Source organism: Hyperolius riggenbachi, chromosome 3 (assembly GCF_040937935.1).
Source record: "Hyperolius riggenbachi isolate aHypRig1 chromosome 3, aHypRig1.pri, whole genome shotgun sequence".
Lineage (NCBI taxonomy): Eukaryota > Metazoa > Chordata > Amphibia > Anura > Hyperoliidae > Hyperolius > Hyperolius riggenbachi.
Genome location: NC_090648.1, coordinates 422,313,286 through 422,335,366, shown reverse-complemented (window position 1 = coordinate 422,335,366; position 22,081 = coordinate 422,313,286). Strand labels below are relative to the sequence as shown.

The 22,081-nt window shown below is 43.2% G+C and overlaps 1 protein-coding gene across 3 annotated transcripts in view; it reads left to right on the top strand.

Annotated features, from left to right (window-relative positions):
• Positions 1–22,081, top strand: part of PPP2R2B (protein phosphatase 2 regulatory subunit Bbeta) — a 477,586-nt gene that overhangs the window by 263,938 nt on the left and 191,567 nt on the right. The window contains exon 1 of one of the 3 annotated variants that reach the window (XM_068277554.1): positions 16–724. The exons of the other annotated variants lie outside the window; for them this stretch is intronic. Within the exon in view, the coding sequence (XP_068133655.1) occupies positions 655–724 (70 nt within the window). The 5' untranslated portion in view covers positions 16–654. Of the gene's footprint in view, positions 1–15; positions 725–22,081 lie in introns of those variants that run through there. 3 annotated transcript variants of the gene reach the window in all.

Genomic DNA, 22,081 nt, shown 5'->3' with positions numbered 1-22,081 from the left:
GCAGTTGCACAGAAACAAGCTGTAGGGGCGGAGTCTGCACCCAATGCAGCATCTTCCTGTATCCAGGCACCAGCAGCAACAGCTAGAGGCGGCAGGGGCAGCATCCGAAGGAAGAGCAGCAGCGAAGGGCAAGATGCCTCTCTGTCACCGCCGGGCTCAGCAGGACTAGACGCTGCATGGCCAGGAGAACGCACAGGACTCACACGGGAGGTTACAGATGTGCTCAGCCGCTCCCGCAAGACAGACTGGCTCTGCAGACTGACCTGATCGCGTCCAGGAGAGGCAGAGCTGCAAACACCGCGGCTCAGCTAAATCCAGCTTCCAGCAGAGACCGCCACCCCCAGCAGGATCAGCGGAGAGATCGGAGCGCCTGCTGATAGCAGCGCCGTGTATCTGCAGCCCTGTCATCAGAGCTGGTGGCCATCACACACTGGTGACAGCACTGGGTGCGGTGTGACCTGTTGGGCCTGTGGGAGGATCAGCATGTGTTAGAAGTACTGCAGCCCTTCTAGCTCCTGGCCCTTCATTCTGCAGCACACACAGCCATGCAGTGCTCGGGGCAGCTCGCTCGCCACCTCTGCTAAAGGCGTGCTCTAGGGATCATGGATACTTGTATTTTTCACATAGCTATTCAGAAAAGTAAAGAGGCTGTCAATGGAGGAGGACATAGATACCCGCAAAATTAACAATAGTTTCCTGCGCGATCACAGCTATGCAACAGAAGGTGAGTGTGCAGCAGCAGAGCAGGCAGATTCCTGCGCACTCCTCCTCACTCGCATTGCCTAGGCAACACCGTGCACAGCTTCCTCCATACAGTGCACTGCTGCATGGAGTCTTCTAATGATCAGCATCCTCATTAAACCTTCCCTACATCTGATGGAGACGTCACACTCTAATTGCTCGCTTTCATGTTTGCTGTATAGAAAATAATGCATTGCATAGGGAATAATCCTCCAGTCTTTTCTAGAAAGCCAGTGGGGGGGATCTGAGAGTACTGTGTGTGTGTGTGTGTGTGTGTGTGTGTGTGTGTGTGTGTGTGTGTGTGTGTGTGTGTGTTCTGTATAGTAGCAAAAACTTTCATTATTTGCATTGGGTAGATGTAGCATATATTACTGTTAATGACTGAATCCAGGAAAGTAGCAGTAAAGTAGGTGGGGGCTCTTTTGCTTGGCAATTGGGCTTTGATGTCTTGATTTTGAATACTACTATTTGGTTTTGTTTTTAATGTCTGAGTCCTAAACCCCTTTTTGTTTTGGAGTTAATGTAAGCAAGTACCACTGAGGATTACATTGCAGCAATATATATAGGATGGTGCTTAGTGGTTCTAAGAATTTTGGGTTACCAATCAAAATATGCCCACCCATTGGTTATAATTGGACGCTATAGTGCATGACCCTAAAACTTTAAATGTCATATAATTGTCATTGATTTTAAGTGCCAGTTTCATTTGGGGTATCATTAAATAGAGTAATACATCCTGAAGGTTTAATCCTAATGTAAAGTAACTGGAAGATTTTCAGTAGTTTCTATTCCTAAGTACTCACTAACCTATCTATTTGATGGTTATTATGTTTTAGGTTGTGATTTCCTGCAATATCACTATATGCTGTGGAGTGTCTTGTGTAACACTTGAGGGGTGGTGTCTTGCTTCCTTTAGTGGGCTTTGTTCAGAGAACAAGTGGGCACAGGAGGGGTTAACAGTGTGTTGTGATGGCTTAAATAGAAGATGCCAGGAGGTATACCTGGTAACATGGGTTCCTTATTTCCAGGAACAGATACTTGTTACCTTAGCAGTGTAAGCTGTGGAAGTAACTGTGATGTATTGATGCTGCTTCCCTAGGCCAGGTGTCCCCACTGCTTGACTGCCTTTTATGTTGGATAGACAGCCAGTTGCTCCTCTTCATGAGCTGGGGAAGATTCCCTGACCTATTCTGTACAGAGCAGGTGGAACAATCATGGCTAAAATGAATAGACTCTCTTATTTGACCTTGAAATAAAAAAAAAATGGGAAAACTTAATATATTACCATTTGTGAAGGTCGTATGCTGTTTAAATCAAAACATGAAATAAAACTGCCTTTTATGTTTCAGCCTGCTTGTCAAGATGAGCTTTCAGGACGGGTCTGTGAATGTTAATCAGCTAAACTCTTAATAGCACGATCCGTTATAATGAAGGCAGCACTTGCTCCTTTCATTAGCATTTGCTCTGAATAGTAAGCTGGGTGCATTTCTAAAGACTCCTCCTGGGTGCTATCTCCAGTCCAGGAATGTGATGGGGTGTGGTGGAGAGATGGAGGCAAGGACAAGTGTCCACACTCCACCACATGATTACTCCACCCTTCCTCCTTACACTCAGCATTACGGGCACTTTTCTTTGTAGTATTGCCTTCAGGTTTTTGTATTTTGCTAATGTAAGATGCCTTTAGGTTGTAGGACACCCAGAATAAGATTTTTAAACAGTTTGAATGGAAATTAATGATTTAACTGCATGGGGAATCCCATAGTAGCTTCCCCTCTCCTCCGTTACAGATTCTCCCCATTGTGCCCCATTATTGGTTACAGGAGGTGCACTATAGCAATATCCTGTGTCCCCTGTCACTGCTCATTATTTTGGTTAATGTGTTATGATGTTGGCCCCATAGGACAGAATGGGTATAGTACAGTGTTTACAACTCATCCCTAAATACTAATCTCATCTTTTATTCACAAAGCGGCAGCATATGATGCAGTATGCATTTTTAAGACTTTATATTAGCGATTTCTGATATAATTCCCTTTAAATTAGTCAATTCATACAGTATTGTAATTTTGTTTTCCTATTATCAGCAATTCTTTTCTTTTTTTTTATCTAGTGAATTTGTACTGAGCCGATTGTGTATCCTCTGTAGAGTAAAATAGGCACATGTAAGCTTTGAGCAAATACTTGACCATTGAATGTATCCTCTAGTACCATGTGGACAAGCTTGTCCCAATTGTATTGCAGCTGTCTTTGCATGGTGTATGGGTGTGGTTGTAATGAAGATAGACAAAGGGTGATGTATAAAGGGAGATTTAAAAGGCAGAAAAGTTACTGTTTACCTTATATACCCAACAGGGTGCCTAAAAGCTACATTATATTTCTGTGCAGAATATTGAAAATCTAATGTGGGGCCTAGTTCACACAAGCCACAATCCTCTCTTAATCCAGCCATCCAATCAAATTTTCAGGTGATTGGTAGTGATTTTTTTTTAGCAGATGATCAAAGACCATTAAAAAAAACAATTTTATCAGTCATTTGGCAATTGGATGTGCTGGTAAATATTGCTGGCTGCTTCATGCCATGCTATGTGTGCAAACAACCAATCCTCTTAAATGTTGCCATTAACTATACAATTCTTTGGACTATGGATCATCCGATTAGATCATATTTTCAATTGAAAGCGATTGTTCAGACCCACTAATGCTATGTACACATGGTGCAACTGCTCGTCAGATCGAATAGTTGCACGGACTTATCCGATCTGCTCTCTATTGAAAACTCCATTTTATAAAGTAATGATCTGAAAATTGACCCAATTATCAGGGAGCGCAATCTAGAATTGGATGCAGCTTCCTGTTAGATTAACCATTGATCTGATGTGAAATTGTATCCTGTGCACTTAACACTACAGAAGGAATGCTGCTATCCAATTCAATCAGATTAATAAAACAGATTTTTTTTTTTTTTTGGGGGGGGAGGGGTGAAATCAATGTCAATCAAATTGATCGGTTTGGTTAGCAGCTTTCCTTCCATTCGTGGGCCCGAATGGGCATTTCTGATTGATAATGCGTTCAAATCGAATGATCGATAATCCAAAGAATTGTTTTGTTAATGGCCTACTTAAGGTGTCAAGAACTGGAAACCACGAGAAATTGCTTAGAGCAAAACATTGGCTCTGAGTAGTCTTCACACGTGTATGCTGACTTAGCATCCCCAGCCATTTGATTGCTGAAGGGTTGACAGTGGATTGCCTCAAGTGTACTAGTTTGACTTTATTTCACAGCACATCTCCTTTAGTCAGTAATCCCCAGAATCTAGTTATTCAGACACAATCATTATTTTATCTACTTACAGCAATTCTCCACTGAAGATCACATTTCTGTAGGTTTACTGCTCCCCTTTGAGTGCTGAGCAGGTCTGTGAGCAGAGCAGTATGTTGTGAGTGAAGTGATCGGTGCCCTGGGACCAGGATGTGTGCTATACTTAGATATAACATGTTGCGCTAGGTATGCTGCTGCTGTCTTCATTAGACAAGCTTTCATTTGTCTCATCTGTCTGTGAGACAACAGGGCCTACTCATTCACTCATCAGCGCAGAACTCTGTTTCACACCACAGTGTTGTAGCACAGTCATGTCTAATAAGGATAAATGGATAAAACCAGCAAAGGGCTTCTGATGTGAAACAAGCATACAGGCTATACTGTTTTGGGTGACTTTGTCTAGCTTGTATTTGTGGTCAGCTTGAAGGTCATTTTTCCGTTTGGCTGAAAAGGGAAGGAAATCAGAATTATTTCTGAAGCCTTTGTGTGCAATAAAAGATTAGAAGGAAGGCTGAGCCTTGTGATAGTAAGGCCAATTCAGACAGAAAATTCACACCCAAGCTGTTTGTACTGACACGTTTCCTCTCTCCAATTTACTGGAGCTAATGAGCAGAGGTAAAGTTGCCTGTGGGGCTTCTGCTGCTGTGATTTTCCTGTTTTTGTGTTCCTGGTTTTTGGCATCCTGAATCTGTAAGCAGGCCTGAATTCTGCCTGCTGTAAATGAGATCAAATGTGCTGTGCCTCTGTCTGTATGCCAGTAGCCCCTTATTCTCATAATGATGTGGGGATTGGTGGAGAAATCTGTGAACTGTAGTAACCGCATTTTCTTTGAAGAATTATTCAAGGAGAGCATTACACAAGGATCTTTGATGGCAGGTAGAATTACTTCATCTAGTTCCCAGTGTAGGTGCAGCACACTACAGAGCTCACAGAATAATCCATGTCAGTCCTTACCTATAGATAGAGCGTTTGAGTAGAGGAGTTGGAGCAATTTTTGGGTACCTGGAGTCGGTGGTTTCATAAACTGAGTCTGAGTTGGGTGATTTTTGTACCGTCTCCACAGCCTTGCCTATAAAGGCACTTACATTCTAATGTTGTTACCACAGCCACATAAATTATGCGTTTATATAGAGCTGACGCCTTTCACAGTCCTTTTTAGTACACTGAAGAATTCTTATCACTATGCCCACATCAGACGGTTCTCTGCCCAGACCACCTCTGGTGAGAATCTAGCATCAAGATCACAGTGAGCTGCATACAGTGCATGTTTGCATAATTCAGTTATTTTCCTAGTGACCCTTCTGTCCTAGTAGTGGCAGCAGTCTTCACAGGGACACCAGCCTCTGTCAGTACCATGGACAGCATTGTCTGATGATCACAAGGTTAAAATAACAGAATACCCAAAAAACTCAGGGTGACCCAGAACCACTAGGAAAGTATAGAGGACTAAGAGACTAAAAACCCCTCTTACTAAAAAAGCAACACCCACTGTGATATGCTGAAAGCTGTAGGCTTGCTGTACACCAGCCGTTCTGGATGTAAGCCTGGCTTCAGGGGCATAAAGAGATCATTTGCATATTCCGTAGTGGTACATTGTGGGAAACCACAGTTGCTCACTTGAAGCTGAATTATTGCAAATACCTTCTGTTTTAAGAAGGCATATCATATTGAAGATTAGAGTGGGGAAGTTTCACTTTCAGCAGGGTGGGTATGAGCTCTTCACTGTGTGTGTGTGTGTGTGTGTGTGTGTGTATACAGACCTCTGCTTATCTGACATGGGGCGGGGAGCTGTTCCCTTTTAATTTAACAGACCTGTGCATTGACCATTTAGGAAAGACGAGGCTACTCGGATGCAGCCTTGCTGACCATGGAAGTTTTTATGGAGTTTTTCATGCAGCCCAATTTACCAGTGTTAACTATTTAGTTAATTTTTCTTTCTCAGAATTAAAGTTAAACTCTCTTCTTGATGAAAATTTACCCTAAACAGGTTTTGGTGGTGGGAACCTTTCCATTTCAATGTACTGCTATCCAAAACTTGATCATAGTAACAAGAAAAACTAGATCAAATGAACCGGATATCCATATTTGTGGTGACCACTCTATTAACTTTAAAACTGTATGAACTGTGCCAGGTGAAGTTGCACAGAATGAAGGAATTTCCAAGCATATAATACAGGTCATGCTTAAACCACTATACCAAATATGTGCAAAGGAAAAGAAAAATAACATGTAAGTTAAAACATAGTCCATAAATTCAGAAAAATTGGCTGCATATGAGGAAGTAAACTGGGTAAGAAAAAGTTTTTTGTTTTAACTTACTGAAGGAAGTTCAGTGTTTAAAAAAAAAATTACATAAGGGTACGACTAAGCAAAGCGACAAGCCACCAGTTGGTCTCAATAAGGTCACTGACTTCCACTGTGGATGAAAACACAATAACTGCTGTGCAAAATGGCAGCAGGTTCTTTAGAGTAAGAAGTCAAAATCTGAAGTATTTATTCACAGTAAAATGCAGTTAGTACTCAAGGGCTTGAAACAGCAGTTCATGGATGAGTGTCTGATAATTTTGTTAGTTAATTAATGGTCTCCTCACTGCTGATAAGGAAAACTCCATTGTACCATCAGGAAAGTTTCTGGTTCCAAGAGGAGGTAAATTTACATTTTCAACCCCCCAAAAGTTATCTGAAGTGATGGGAAACAAAATGTGGGAGTAAATAAAGGCTAGTGATTAGTCTTGGATGTAAGAATCAGAAGAAATAACTAAACTCGGTAACAGAAGGTTTGTGGAGAGGTGGTTGCATTTGATGTAGTATCTTTGAATTTGTTCTGTAAGTTGGGGAAAGGTAAAGTGGAGGAGCAGTTGAGGGGTGCAATGGGTGGTAGATGAGGTAGGCAGTAGAGTTAAGCATGCATTGAAGTTATTACATTAAAGTGGACCTACACTCACATTTCAAGTGAGTATGCTTAAATTGCTTTCATTAAATGCAGAGGAGGAGATGTTCCTGGGATTTTACCTAGGCAGAGATCTTGTCTGAGAGTGATGTGGTCTGTAGTATGTAATAATAATACCTTTTTTTGGATAGCGCTTTTCTCCTGTCGGAATCAAAGTGCTTGCGAGGCAGCCACTAGAGCGCACTCAGTAGGCAGTAGCAGAGTTAGGGAGTCTTGCCCAAAGAGCTCCTTACTGAATTACTGGCTTACTGAACAGGCAGAGCCGAGATTCGAACCCAGGTCGCCTGTGTCAGAGGCAGAGCCCTTAACCAGTACACCATCCAGCCACTGTAAGCTATATATTCAGTCAGGAAGCATAGGTACATGAATGTGGTAAATCAAACTATGAAAGTGCTATCCCAGCTGTACCAACAAAGCCAACATGGCTGCCCCATCATGAAAATGTCACAAAGGCATAGCCGGCCTTTGACCTGAGCGACCGGAGCGGTCGCTCAGGGTGCCGGCTTCCAATGGGGCGCCTATAGCTGGTTGCCTATACTGAGGGCACCTACACCTGATTTCCTATACTGAGGGCACCTACACCTGATTTCCTATACTGAGGGCACCTACACCTGATTTCATATACTGGGGGCACCTATAGCTGGCTACTTTTACTGAGGGCACCTACGCCTGGCTACCTATTGGGGGGATGGAGACCTTCAACTGACTTCCTATACTGGGGGCGCCTATGCTTGTCAAACTATATTGAGCCAGGTATATAAGGGTTCACTTGGTGTTTGATGCACACACCCTTTTTTGCTATACAAACTATATTGAGGTCACCTACACATGAGATCCTATACTGGAGGCACCTATACCGGTCTACCTACCTATACTGATTCTGAGGACGTTTTTTGGGGTGCGCACTGCGGCTATAACGTGTGGTGAAAATTGTCGGTGAAGTGCTATCATTCTAAATGGGGGGGGGGGGGGGTAACTGTCCCACTGATTGTCTTTATTAATATTCCTGAAAGGTTCTAGCCTTCATTTTTAAGTGTATTCAGGATAATGCACTTTTTCCATCCATTCATGGTTATTATGGTTATTATACATATGTGACTTTGACGGAGATCTGAGCATTTGGCGTGATGTGTCACAATGTCAAAAAGGTTGGGAACCACTGTCCTAGGAGATATCTCAGGAGAAAAGATGAATTGCATATGGGCCAGTGAGTGTTTGTGTGTACGTGCGTGTGTGCGCACGCACACAGGAAGAGGCTGAATGGGGGGGCACAAAAAAATCAGGTTTCGCTCAGGGCGCTGTGAAACCTAAGGCCGGCCCTGCACAAAGGTAGCAGGTTTGTTTATGAAAACATAATCAGTGATATTTACTGCCAAGTGTCTTTCAGAAAAGTCTTTTAAACTTTTTTTTTTTTTTTTTTATGGCCAAACACATGTAGGTTCTAGAGATGTAGCGAACGGTTCCAGGCGAACGTTGGGGGTTCGTGAACTTTTTCGGAATTTCGATTCACCCCATAATGCACTACTTTGACCCTCTGCATCACAGTCAGCAGGCACATTGTAGCCATTCAGGCTACACTAAGCCCTGGAGCCCCCCCCCCCCGTATATAAGGCATGGTCCGGGGGCCATTACACTCACTCGTGTGCCTGCTAGAGCGAGGAAAGGGGCAGCTGCTGCAGACTTATTCTCCTAGGGACAGATTAGTTAGGTTCTAGGCTGCTTTGCTTGCTCCTGACTGATTATTATTGCTTTTAAAGCACCCATCAACAGCAACCGCTCTTGTCAGAGCTCATCCTGTACATATTTTTTTTTCTGTGTCAAACTGACACTTTTGTTGCATGCACAGCCTTGCTAATTGATATTGTGTGTGCCACTGCCAGCAGCCCAGCACATTCAGTGACTACCTGTGTGTGTGACAGGGAGCTGCACATTGTACTACCCAGTACTGCATATACCCCAGTACCTGTTGTGTTTACTTAACCCACCTCATCACTGCATATACCTAGCTTTGTGTTGAGTGAACCCAGCTCACTGCATCTAACTACCTGTTGTGTTGTAAGAACCGACCTCACTGCATCTTAAAGAGAACCCGAGGTGGGTTTGAAGAATGTTATCTGCATACAGAGGCTGGATCTGCCTATACAGCCCAGCCTCTGTTGCTATCCTAAACCCCCCTAAGGTCCCCCTGCACTCTGCAATCCCTCATAAATCACAGCCACGCTGCTGACAAACAGCTTGTCAAAGCTGGCTGTGTTTATCTCTATAGTGTCAGTCTGCTGCTCTCCCCGCCTCCTGCAGAACTCCTGTCCCCGCCTGCATCCCTTCCCTCCCTGCTGATTGGAGGGAAGGGACGGGGGCAGGGACCGGAGCTATGCAGGAGGCGGGGGAGAAGCTGAGACTGACACTACAGATGTAAACACAGCCTCACAGCATTTATGAGGGATTGCAGAGTGCAGGGGGACCTTAGTGAGGTTTGGGATAGCAACAGAGGCTGGGCTGTATAGGCAGATCCAGCCTCTGTATGCAGATAACATTTTTTAAACACACCTCGGGTTCTCTTTAAGTACCTTTACTGTTCAGTGAACCTAGCTTACTGCATCTTAGGTACCTTTAGTGTTCAGTGAACCCAGCTCACTGCATCTAACTACCTGTTGTGTTGTGAGAACCCACCTCACTGCATCTTAAGTACCTCTACTGTTCAGTGAACCTAGCTTACTGCATCTAACTACCCAGTACCTTTTGTGTTTACTTAACCCACCTCATCACTGCATATACCTAGCTTTGTGTTGAGTGAACCCAGCTCACTGCATCTAACTACCTGTTGTGTTGAGTGAACCCACGCTGCTTTGCGTCAAATCCAGATTTTTCCCTGGGACTTTGGGCATGTATCCCACTCCGCCATGCCCCCCTCCAGGTGTTAGACCCCTTGAAACATCTTTTCCATCACTTTTGTGGCCAGCATAATTTTTTCTATTTTTCAAAGTTCGCATCCCCATTGAAGTCTATTGCGGTTCGCGAACTTTTCCACGAACTGAACCTTCTGCGAAGGTTCGCAAATCGGGTTCGCGAACTGAAAATCGAAGTTTCGCGACATCTCTAGTAGGTTCATTACAAATCTTATTATCCTTATACTCTGTAGCCAAAAGCAAGACAGATCCAGAACAGCACTTACAGACTGTTCCCTTTCCTGTTCCTCACAGGTGTTTAGTCTTTGCTTGTGGTGGGCAGTGTGTCACTCTAGAGAGCAGCCATGCTGCTGCAGTCATCATGTATTACCAGTCAGTGCTGAAGGCTTCTTGCATGTAAACACAGCAGTCTTGTGGAGATGATGTCTCATGATATAGTCTCATGAATGTGATACGCCGGATTGGCCCTACACTCTCTCTCTCCACTCCTCAGTGCTGCAACTCCCTCTCCTCTGTGGGCAGACTATGCCAGCTGTCAGGGTTCAACAACGTGTTGCCCTGAAGGCTTATTGTGGAAGAATACTTTAATAGAATGAACATCATCCATTGATCTGTAGTCCTTCATGTTGCGACAATGGAACGTTCACTAATGAACATCTCCTGAATGGTCACATTGCATCAAAATAATTATCTAGAAACTAATTACTAGTCACTTTTAGCTGGCAGCTTATTTGAATAGCACGGTTGATGCAGGATGTGCATATATGCCTCAGTTTTTGGCACTAGCTCAAACCTTACAAAGTTAATTAAAAGTGTTTATCAATCATCATTCTGCCTGTATAAATCAGTTTTCATTGTGCAAATGTGACATTCTATTTAAAAGGAACTGACCATATGGATTCTTTTCAACAAAATCCATTGTAGTCCTGGAAGTGGAAGAAGGCTGCTGAAATAATGTGTGGCATATTGTAAGCGGTCTCAGAGAGCCGCAAAGCGAAAGCGACAGTGGGGAATGCTTTGCGTCCACAGTAACCTATACACACTAAGGACAGGATATCAGCTTGTCTTGGTTAGTAGGAGCAGGTCTTCCTACACTTGCCCACGTACCGGTATGTGGTGGAACAGATTGGTGCACTGGGCATCTCCTGTGTGCGGGTTAGTATCTTCCTAGAGAAAAGTTGACAGGCTGTGTTGGAGAGGCACCCCCCCCCCCATAAGGTTTAACTCCTTACTTTATGGTCTGATACGGCCTATATTTGGGTGCACTGACAGAAGTGTCAGGGTAATTCAGTTACGATCTTCGGGTCATGTAAATAACACACTTGAACTCTGTAAAAAGCCTTTTATCATGTTTAACACTGAAGGCTATATGTGTTTCTGCCCCATTCTTCTTAGTTTTAAATTGTTTTCATTGCAGCAAGCTGCATTGCTTTGTGCTGCAGAGCATCCTAAAAGACCGTAGATTGCACCAAGCTCTTTCAGGAAAAAGGGCCTTTATTTTTGGTACTTTCCGATATTGCATCTTTCAAGCTACGGATCTTTATGCAACCGCAGGGGACAACTGTGCACATGCTAGGTTCAAAGCTCAGATGGTCCTGAATGGCTACATTGGCTGAGGGCCACCCAGCATTTGTACATAGCTGTTTACCATAAAATGCTGCTATGATCAGGTTAGTGGTTGATCTCCCCAATATTGATGGTTCAGAAGAAATTTGATCAAAATTGATTGGAACACTACAGCTGCTAGCTTTGTACTTCCTAATTCAGTGTGCCCAACTCAACAACAAGAGGAGGCTGATCACATGATGCTACAGCTGCTTACATAGAGTAGTACAAAGCTAGCATCTGAGCATCTGCAGCATCACATGATCAATCTACTCTTCTAGTTGGGTAATGCACATTGCATAGAGCAGTACAAAGCTATGTGCATTAACTAGAAGAGCAGACTAGTCACATTATGTCTGCTAGCTTTGTACTTCTCAATGTAGTGTGCATAACTTGGCTATAAGAGGAGACTTCTCACCTGGCTGATATTGTAAGTTACCTAAAAAGGTATTTATTTTGGTCCCAGGCACACTATTGATTGAAAGCTGAAAGTGTTATGCAACAGTACATTTATCATAGTTGGGGAACATGGCAATACAAGTAGTTTAAAAGTGTAGTTGAACTTTTCTGGACTGTCATGAATTTGCTGAATATATCTGTCCATTTAAGTTTGTATGGTGTTTGTATGGATTTCCTCCAAATACTCGGTTTTCCTCTCACATCCCCAAATCCTACCGGTAGATTAAAGCGGACCTAAACTATGAACTTCCTCTCTGCTCTAAAAGATGAGCAACAGCATAACAACCTTTAAAGAAAAACATTTCTTTGTTACAGCTTATACAACGCCAACAGAGATCCTGCAGTGTTTACTTGTTGGTTTCCTGGAAGCACAGAAAGGGTTAACTTCCTGTGTTTACACGTTAGTACAGAACCTTAGTACAGTTCAGACAGAGCTGACAGGGCAATTTACACTTGCTGATCACTGGCAGATGAGGGGGAATTAGGCTGTTCTCTGTAAACTTACATGCTGTAGTTCTGTGTTTTCTTTGTCTCCTGTGCAAGCTTTTAGGTCTGCTTAAATTATCTTTCTATTGAAAAATTGCCACTACTGTAGTGACGTTTTTAGTATACTCTGTAAATCTGATGCAGAAAATAAAAGCATTATGATGCTTTATTGGTAAAAAAAAAAAGATAAAGGTTTAGATTAAACTGGGGTTGTTCTTTATACATGGCGCCAGTTAGTAAATTGATACACTGGTCCTAACATTTCCCCATCAACACTGACCAAACATGTTGAGTGTGCTTTAAGAACAGATGTAAAGTAATGTTTGCCAACATCTCGGATCTAAGCTTAAATGCCAGTGTGACTAGCTCTGATAATCCAAGATAAGCTTCTACTCCAATATGCTGGTACAGTCCAAATCCGATAAGTGTTTACCAAGCTTCCAAAATGTGTGTGTGTGTGTGTGTGTGTGTGTGTGTGTGTGTGTGTGTGTGTGTGTGTGTGTGTGTGTATGTGTTTACAACCCCAACAATACTGCTCACTCATTGACTGGTTGACATTAGTGAAACTTCTGACATTTATATTCAGCATAGTTGTATCTTTGCAGGATTTGTGGCAACCTATTGCTTGTTGTTTGTTCTGTGTTTTTCAGGCTACATTTACTTACTACAACTGTTACAATAAATGGGAATGTAACCTCAACAGTATAACATTACATTTAAAGTGATATTTTGTTTTGTTAAACATAATGGCCTCGATTCATAAACAGCAGTGCGATAAAAAAAATCTTGTCGGGAAAATACCGCACTCGGTATTTTCCCGGTCTGTGTGCTAATTCATAAAGTTTTCCCCAGCTGCCCTTGGAGGTCGGTAAATTACCACAGCCCATTGAGCGGTAGAGTAGAGCAGTGTCTCGATCCTCTCTTTGCCCTGCAGAAATGAATCACACAGACGGCTCTCTCTGGCTCTCCCACTGATGACTCAGACAGATGAGTCACACAGTCTTTCCCTGCCTGCTCAAATGATTCACACAGAGGGCTCTCTGGCTCTCTCCACAGATGAATCAAACAGACATCGGCTCTCTGCACTTTGCATTAATCAGAGCTGTCAGAGCTGTCGGTAACTTGTTAAGACCTCACCAGAGGTGTCGGTAACTACCGCCAGGCTTACCGCTTGTTGCAGGCTTTATGAATTGACATTTGTTGACAATTTACTGACGTGTTGTCGGTAACTGCAGCCAAGTCGGTAACTTAGCTCCCTGGTCGGTAATGTCAGCTTTTCATGCGGTAACAGCCTTTATGAATTGACATTTTGCTAAGTGGTCGGTAAAGTCTGCTGTTTTCAGCATTACCGCATGAGGTAATGCTTTATGAATCGAGGCCATTGCTGTGTAGTGTTGGTGTAGTTTTTAAGACCAAGCAGGGAGCTTTTTCATTAGGACCTTTATGTATTCTAGGAAGAAAAAACTGCAGCTTTCTGATTGTGTGGGATGCAGAGGGGCTTCTAGTGGAAGAAATGTAATGTGAAAAAAAAAAACCTTAGTTCTGGAATGATTTTAAGGGTGACTGTTTTCAGAATTCTCTGTGCTCAACTTCAGACAGTTGTATTATTGACGCATGGCGCTGCAATGCGGTTGTGATTCCCAGTTATTCTCATGAATGGGAATTGCAATTTGCGTATATACCTTGGAAACCATGCATTGCGATTTATGTAGTGAACAGCAACACATGGATAGGGAATTCAGACAGCGCAGTGTATGCACTTCTGATGTCCTAGTAAATTTCATTGCGTTCCTCATAATGCACCTGAAATCACAGTTTGTGAGAAAGAGGCTTTAAAGCTACATACAAGTTGTAAATTAATCTTGACCAAGGTGGTCAATAAAAATCTCCTTGGGCAAAAATCCAGTGTTTGTTCAGGAGCCCCGAACGTCACCTAAAAATCCAGCATGGCAGATCTTTAGCAATGTCCGATGCCTGAGTGACCCCGAGCGCATGATTTTCCCCACCCACTGTAAGCCATTTCCGGCCTGCCTATTTGCCTTCACACAATTCCGGCAGTTGCACTGTCACTGCAGTCCTGGGTTAGACTTAGAGAAACTGTAACCAAGAATTGAACTTCATCCCAATCAGTAGCTGATACCCCCTTTTACATGAGAAATCTTTTCCTTTTCACAAATGGATCATCAGGGGGCTCTGTATGGCTGATATTGTGGTGAAACCCCTCCCACAAGAAACTGTGAGGCAATGGTCCTGGCAGTTTCCTGTCTGTGAACCTCATTGCATTGTGGGAAATAGCTGTTTACAACTGTTTTCAACTGCTAAAAAAGCAAGCAGCATCTTCTTCCACTGACCTCACATGCCAGCATTAAAAATGTCACCATGTGATGTCAGAATGTAAATCAGGGAGAGGAAAGCTTTTACAATGGGCAAACACTGACTAAATCCTTTATACATAATTATTGTAAAAATGAAGCACTTTTTTTATGACATTATTTTCACTGGAGATCCTCTTTAAAGTGAACCTAAACTGAGAAGGATATGGATTTTTCCCTTTAAAATAATACCAGTTGCCTGACTCTCCTGCTGATCCTTTGCCTCTTATACTTTTAGCCACAGCCCCTGAACAAGCATGCAGATCAGGGTCTTTGACTGAAGTCAGACTGGATTAGCTGCATGCTTGTTTCAGGTGTGCGATTCACTCACTACTGCAGCCAAAGAGATCAGCAGGACAGCCAGGCAACTGGTATTGTTTAAAAGGAAACATCCATATCCCCCTCAGTTAAGGTTCCCTTTAATGCTTTAAAAGGACGACCGAAGTGAGAGGGCTGTGGAGTCGGTACAAAAATTAACAGACTCAGACTCCTCAGTTTATAAAACCACCGACCCGACTCAACTCCGACTTCTTAGTCTAATTCTTACAAAGGCTATGAATTTTGTTAAAATAATCTGACTCTTCAGTTTATTGAAACCTTCGACTCCAGGTACCCAAAATTACTGCAACTCCTCGACTCGGACTCCACAGCTCTGGTGAGAAGTATATGGAGCCTGTCATATTTATTCCCTTTTAAATAATACCAGTTGCCTGGCAGCCTTGCTGATCTATTTGGCTGCAGCAGTGTCTGAATCCCACCCGAAACAAGCATGTAGCTAATCTTGTCGGATCTGAGAATGTCAAACATCTGATCTGCTGCATGCTCATTCAGGGTCTGTGGCTAAAAGTGTTATGTTGGGTACACACTATGAGATTTTCTGGTCGATTTACTGTCAGATCGATTATTTCCAACATGTTCGATTTGCTTTCCGATCGTTTTACGAGCATTTTCCGATCGATTCCTATTAATGTGCACGGAAATCGATCGTAAAATGTTCGGAAAACAATCGAAAAGCAAATCGGACATGTTGGAGATAATCGATCTGACAGTAAATCGACCAGAAAATCTCATAGTGTGTACCCAGCATTAGAGGCAGAGGATCAGCAGGATAGCCAGGTAACTGCTACAGCTTAAAAGGAATTAAATAGGGCAGCCTCCATATACATCTCACTTCAGTTGTCCTTTAAATAATAAAGGACTGTCAGAGTATTAATACCTAATGTGACAGTTATGTAGGAAAGCTGTCATTTATAGTGCACTGTACTCTGGGACAAATGAACATCCTACATGTATGTGTATGCACGCTGTTATAGTGCTCCTTTCTAATGTATGAAATGTCTGTAATAACACGGTCTGTACTAGGGCTTTTAAAGCACGTTGCTGAAGGAATTTGTAATACAGCCAGGATATATTTTCTTAGAAGGGAAGCAGAGACTGGCGGTTTCTCCCATGGTAGGTGTTCTTTCCATTTATACCAGACCATTCAAGGCTGCATAGTGTCAGAACCAAGTGAACCTGAATGTATTAATGCCATAAATATTTAGCATCAAATCCTACTTGCCTAAAGTACAGGAATTTTCACAGAAATATAACCCGATTAACCACAAATGCTGGACTGGCCTTGTATATTAAGAGGCAAAAACATGAGAAATTTTGATAGCTGAACAAGATGGTTCCCTGGTGAGGGCGGAATGGGAAAGCATTAAAGGCAGAGGCGCTTCAGGGGAGGATAAACATAAAAAAGTAGCTGTTGGCTGTTAACTGTGTTTTAATGAAGGTGTCTTATGCATACTGAGACAGTCCGTGCAAGTTAGATTTATACGCTGCAGTATTTCTAGCTCTATTGTGCGATTAATTCATAGTGTAATGACTTTGATAATTGTTAACGATAATAGTTCTCGTAGCTCTTACTATCCAGACGTTCTGCAGAATAATCTTTTCTTGTTTCATTTCAATAAGAGCCCTGTTGTAATAACCTTTGCTTCCCTATAGCGTGCAGCCTAGTGGTGTACAGTGTGAAGATAATGTTTCTAGTCAGTTGAGCACAATATGTTCATTACACGATGTGGCAATGTACAAGCTAGCAGATCTGGGCCTCTCATGCTGATTGTTGGGCAGCTCTGTTATTCCTCCTGAAAGTTCTATTGTCTATTTTGCTGTTTCGTCTCCTGCTGATGGTCTGCTGGTCCATATTTACATATGTACTACTTAAGTATTCTCTTCATGGCGCATGGCTTTGTAAAAGGTGATCCATTAAGCAGCGATTGTACCATTGATCAGTGAAGTTTGTGTATCTACTCTGTTTAATGTATGGTGACATGAAAGCTTGATTCAGTGAAATTCTGGAATGCAGTGATGAGGGTGGTGGAGCCAGAAATTATTTCTAGCTGGGTGGCATGAAAAAGTAGCCTGGCTGGGGCAAGATGAGAATGCAGGGCCAGTGCTTCTGTGCACAACTCTTACAGCATAGGAGGTGAGCTGATGACAGCCGGGTTCTCACCAAAACTAGCTGGGTGGAGCATCTAGCTAAAAGAGAGAACACTCTGGAGGCTGTCATATTGCTTTTTTTTTTTTTTTTTTTTTTTTTTTTTTTTTTAAACTATGCCACTTTGCCTGGCTATCCTGGTGATCTTTCTGGCTTCTGTGGTGTCTGAATAGTGCTTCTGAAACAAGCATGTGGTTAATGTGGTCAGACTTTAAAGGACAACCGAGGTGACGTGACATAATGAGATAGACATGTGTATGTACAGTGCCAAGCACACAAATAACTATGCTGTGTTCCTTTTTTTTCTTTCTGTGCCTGAAAGAGTTAAACATCAAGTGACAGTTTCTGTCTGGGTCGGGACCAGATCAGACTATAGCATAACCCTCACTGATGAGTAATTACAGCCATAAAACACTTTCCTGTCAATAAACGGTTTCTGAGAGCAGTAAAGAGATACAAAGGATCAATAATTCATAGATTTCAGCTTTAGCATACTTCAATAAAGGTGTCATTGAGCAGAGAAAAACTGTAAAAATTAGATTTAAATATAAAATAAAACTGTCGGATATCTAAAGTCATTTTTAGGAGAAGGATAGATGCAATTGTTTTTCTCATCAGTTTATTTTCCCCTCGGATGTCCTTTAAATGTGCTCATTTATGCATTTATCCACTATGGGGTCACTGTAAGTAAAATATTTGGTGCTAGTCTAGTTTAGGGGACCAAACTTGAAACCTCATAGGGAACAGTTCTCCAATCACAGCATCCTCTATTGCACAAAGTGTTGTGATTGGCTGAATAGTGTGGGCAAACTTTCTTAAATCCTATCTGAAACCTAGCAGTTCTAGAGGGTACTGTCTATCTAGTCACTTTAGCGGAATTTCCTTATGAGGTTTCCTGCTGGGTCCCTTAAACTAGACTAAAGCTGGCCATACACTAGGCTGATTCCCCGCCGATCGACAGCAGATTAGATCACTGGGATCGAATCTGCTGTCACATCATTCACGCTACACGCTAAATTTCGATCTATTTCGTCCCGAAATAGATCGATCCCGTCGATCGCTCCGTGCGGGAAATTACAGTCGATCGCCCGCGGATAGGGAGCTCTTCGCTAGCGGCGTTCGAGTGCCCGACGACCGATGCAATAGAGCTGCAATACATTACCTGCTCCGCCGGCGCGACTCCCCAGGTCTCCGCTGTCTTCTCCGCTCTGGTCTGGTCTGGTCTGCGGCTGGCTTCACTGAACTTCCTGTCCCGGCAGGAAGTTTAAACAGTAGAGGGCGCTCTACTGGTTAAACTTCCCCCAGACAGGAAGAAGTGAAGCATGCCGGACCCGGAGACCAGACCAGAGTGGAGAAGACAGCGGAGACCTGGGGAGTCGCACTGGCGGAGCAGGTAATGTATGCGTTTGGAGCGGCGGCAGCACCACCACCACCACAGATTGTGAACGGTTTCATGCTGAAATCGATTCACAATCTGTTTGCAGTAAAGGCAGCCATACGATCCCTCTCTGATCAGATTCGATCAGAGAGAGATCTATCTGTTGGTCGAATCTGATGGCAAATCAACCAGCGTATGGCTACCTTAATGCCTAAGTTTGCTTTAACGTGAACTCAAGCTGTAGCTTAGGTCAAAAATGAAATGCTTACCTTAGAAGAGGGAAGCTTCTAGATCCTATAGAAGCCTCCCAGGTCCTCCCCGCTTCCCCTGCAGCCTGCAGGGACCCTCCTTAGTGAACCTCCAGACTAAAAATCGACTCAGCAGCACTGAAAAGGCCTGGTGTTTCTTTAACAGTTTCACAGCATCAGAACTTTGTTTCTCTTATACAAGTCTCATTTTTAGCTGCACAGAAGAAAACTGCCCAGGCATTTTTCCCCTGATGCTGTGCAAAGCATGATGGGATTTCTGATGATGATGTTCTCGTTCTGCTGTTTTGGTGCAATAATTTTTTTTTACATTTTTAAATTGACATTTGAAGCCTAGCGCATGCAGCTGGGAGGGGTGATCAGCACACAGGACAGTTGGAACTGTCTTATGCTCCTTGTCACCTCCTTTCAACCAAAAAGATGGCTGCCCCCATGACCAAGATGGCAGCCCCCATGAATCACAAACATTTGCCTGTTCTTTTAAAACCGGGTGGGTAAAAAATGATATTACATATCTATTCTAATTAACATAACTAATGTAACTTAATGACAGTGTTTGTTTAGGCTGAAGTTCCCCTTTAAAGGAAGGAAATAAATATGGCAGTTGCCATATCCCTCTGACCTCTGGTTCCTTTAAACATCTGGGCAAAGAGAAAGGAAAGGACTGTACATAAATCTGCACCACCAATTCAGTATGCAAAAGTATACATTTTATTGAACAACCAGGAACCATAAAAACATTTACAAAGGGGTACTATAAACCACTGAAACAAACCCTTTTATAAACACACATGATAATGTCATGATAAACAAAGCCTCACCTCTGAGTAATAAATGATGCCTGAAATACCAATGCACTTTAAACTGGGGTTCAGATGAGAACCCCAGTTAAGAAGTGGAGACCCGGGTCATACAACAATAGCAATGCCTAATACGGTGCAAGTGCTAAAAGGGATGAGCGATAAAGTGACCTAAAGTAAAAAGAAGCATATGCTCAGTCATGTTGAGTGAATCATATAATCAAATGGTGATAATAGGCAGGCATAATAGGTAACTACCAAGTGGTATGGCGTACTATACCGGCCCAGGACTCCACCAGGATCTCAGTGTGATAGTGTAGGGATCAGGCAGAGGGAGGCATGAGCAGGCTCCACGTGTGGCGTGCTCCATGTGACCACTTCCTCTCCTCAGGACATCAGGGCCATGCTCCTCATCTGGCACTAGCACAACTGTGCATGTGCAGTAGCGCAGTGTCTGGTTACTATGCAGACGCGGCCATACTCATAGGAGCAGCCTACACACCCTTGTTGCTGAGCCTCGGAGGGGGTGGGGGGTATTGGGGAGGGGGTTCAAACCTGTTCTCGTGACCCTCCAAGGGTGCATGTTTTGCAGGCAACCTCACCTATGCACACAGATGGTGTAGTTAGTGTCTCAGCTAGGTGGATTCCATGTAGCTGAAACATAGGTGAGGTTGCCTGCAAAACATACACCGTTTGGGGGGGGGGGGGGGGGTCACGAGGACAGCTTTAAGAAATACTGGTCTATAGGTTGCAGAGGCTTCCCTCTTGGGTAAGTAGGCTCTTTTGTACCTGAGGTTCACCTTGGGTACACTAAGGTACCATACCCCCAAAACAATTCTCATAAACTAAATCTCAGAGCTCCATAGCAATAATAGATGGGGTCTTGTGTACACTGCTGTCCTCCTTTGTTAGGCTATAACTTCCACTGCCTGCTGAATATCTACATATTGCAAAGTACAACTATTTTTTTAAGCCATGCAAGGTGTCTCTTAAATCTAAGATGAATTCCTAATACTTTCATTTGCTCCTTATCCCCTACATGGCACGTACTCCATACTAATAGTATCTAGTAAGAGTAATAATACACAGCATCCATAATAGTGTCTAATACTAATTTAAGGCATCCATTAAAAGGCAGAAGCAATAGCCTGGTGTGCTGGTGTACCTGTAATTATGAATCCTTACCGTTTCTGTCCTCCGTAATGGAGAAACCTCAGTGGAACTTATTCCTCAGAAGCCCTTGCATAACTGATGTTGCTGGACACAAACTTTAGGCCAGGTACATAAAGACAGTAATACTAAGGGCTTCAAACTGCTTGCTGCCGCTGTTTAACATGGCATAATAATGTAATAAAGTTCCTGCGCTTATCTTGATCATGGTGCTGCACTGCATAGCTTGCAGTGTGAACAGTGCAATGTTTGAATGGGGTGCTAAATCAAGCAGCAGGTAAATGCCACTGTGAGTGCTGTGCACCCTGTACTGATGTTGGCTATTACTGAGACTTCTTAGCAAGACCATGCACTTTAGCACTCCAACTCATTTATCATTAGTATTCCGGCATTGTTACTGCTGGCAAGGTGGTTGAAGATATTTATTTTTTCTTCCCCTCTGTGAAATGGGTGGAGTGAAAGTCTCATACAGGCATACAAGGCAGGTCGCCCGGAGGGGATAGGGATCGGATCCCTTGGGCAACATTGTAGGGCTGATACTGTATAGATGCGTTGGTGGCCTGATGACATGTGCTGTTGCTATGTGGGGCGGGGGGGGGGGGGGTAGTGGACGACAGAGCGGGATGGGTGCAACGTCACGCAGGAGGCAGGTGAGTGGGGAGAACAATGTTCCCAGGCAATGCTTGGTGGAAATAATCTGCCAGGCTTATTACTCTGGGGAGGGGGGGGGGGGGGCTGGTGCCTGGGTCCCGTATCTGCTGTACATACACTAGAGTTTCATATAGTGTATTTACACAGCTTAAAGAGAAATTGTGACCAAGGATTGAACTTCATCCCGATCAATATCTGATACCCCCTCTTCCATGAGAAATCTTTTACTTTTCTCAAGCGGATCATCAGGGGGCTCTGTATGGCTGAAATTGTGTTGAAACCCCTCCCAGAGTGTGAAGTCAGGACCATGGTGCTGACATCACACTGTGGGAGCCTTGTTGCATTGTGGGAAATAACAGCTGTTTCCAACTGCCAAAAAAGCAAGCAGCAGCTAGTTCCACTGGCATCACCGGCCAGCAGTAAAAATGTCACCATATGATAAATGTCAGAATGTAAATCAGGGAGAGGAAAGATTTTTACTATGGGCAAACCAT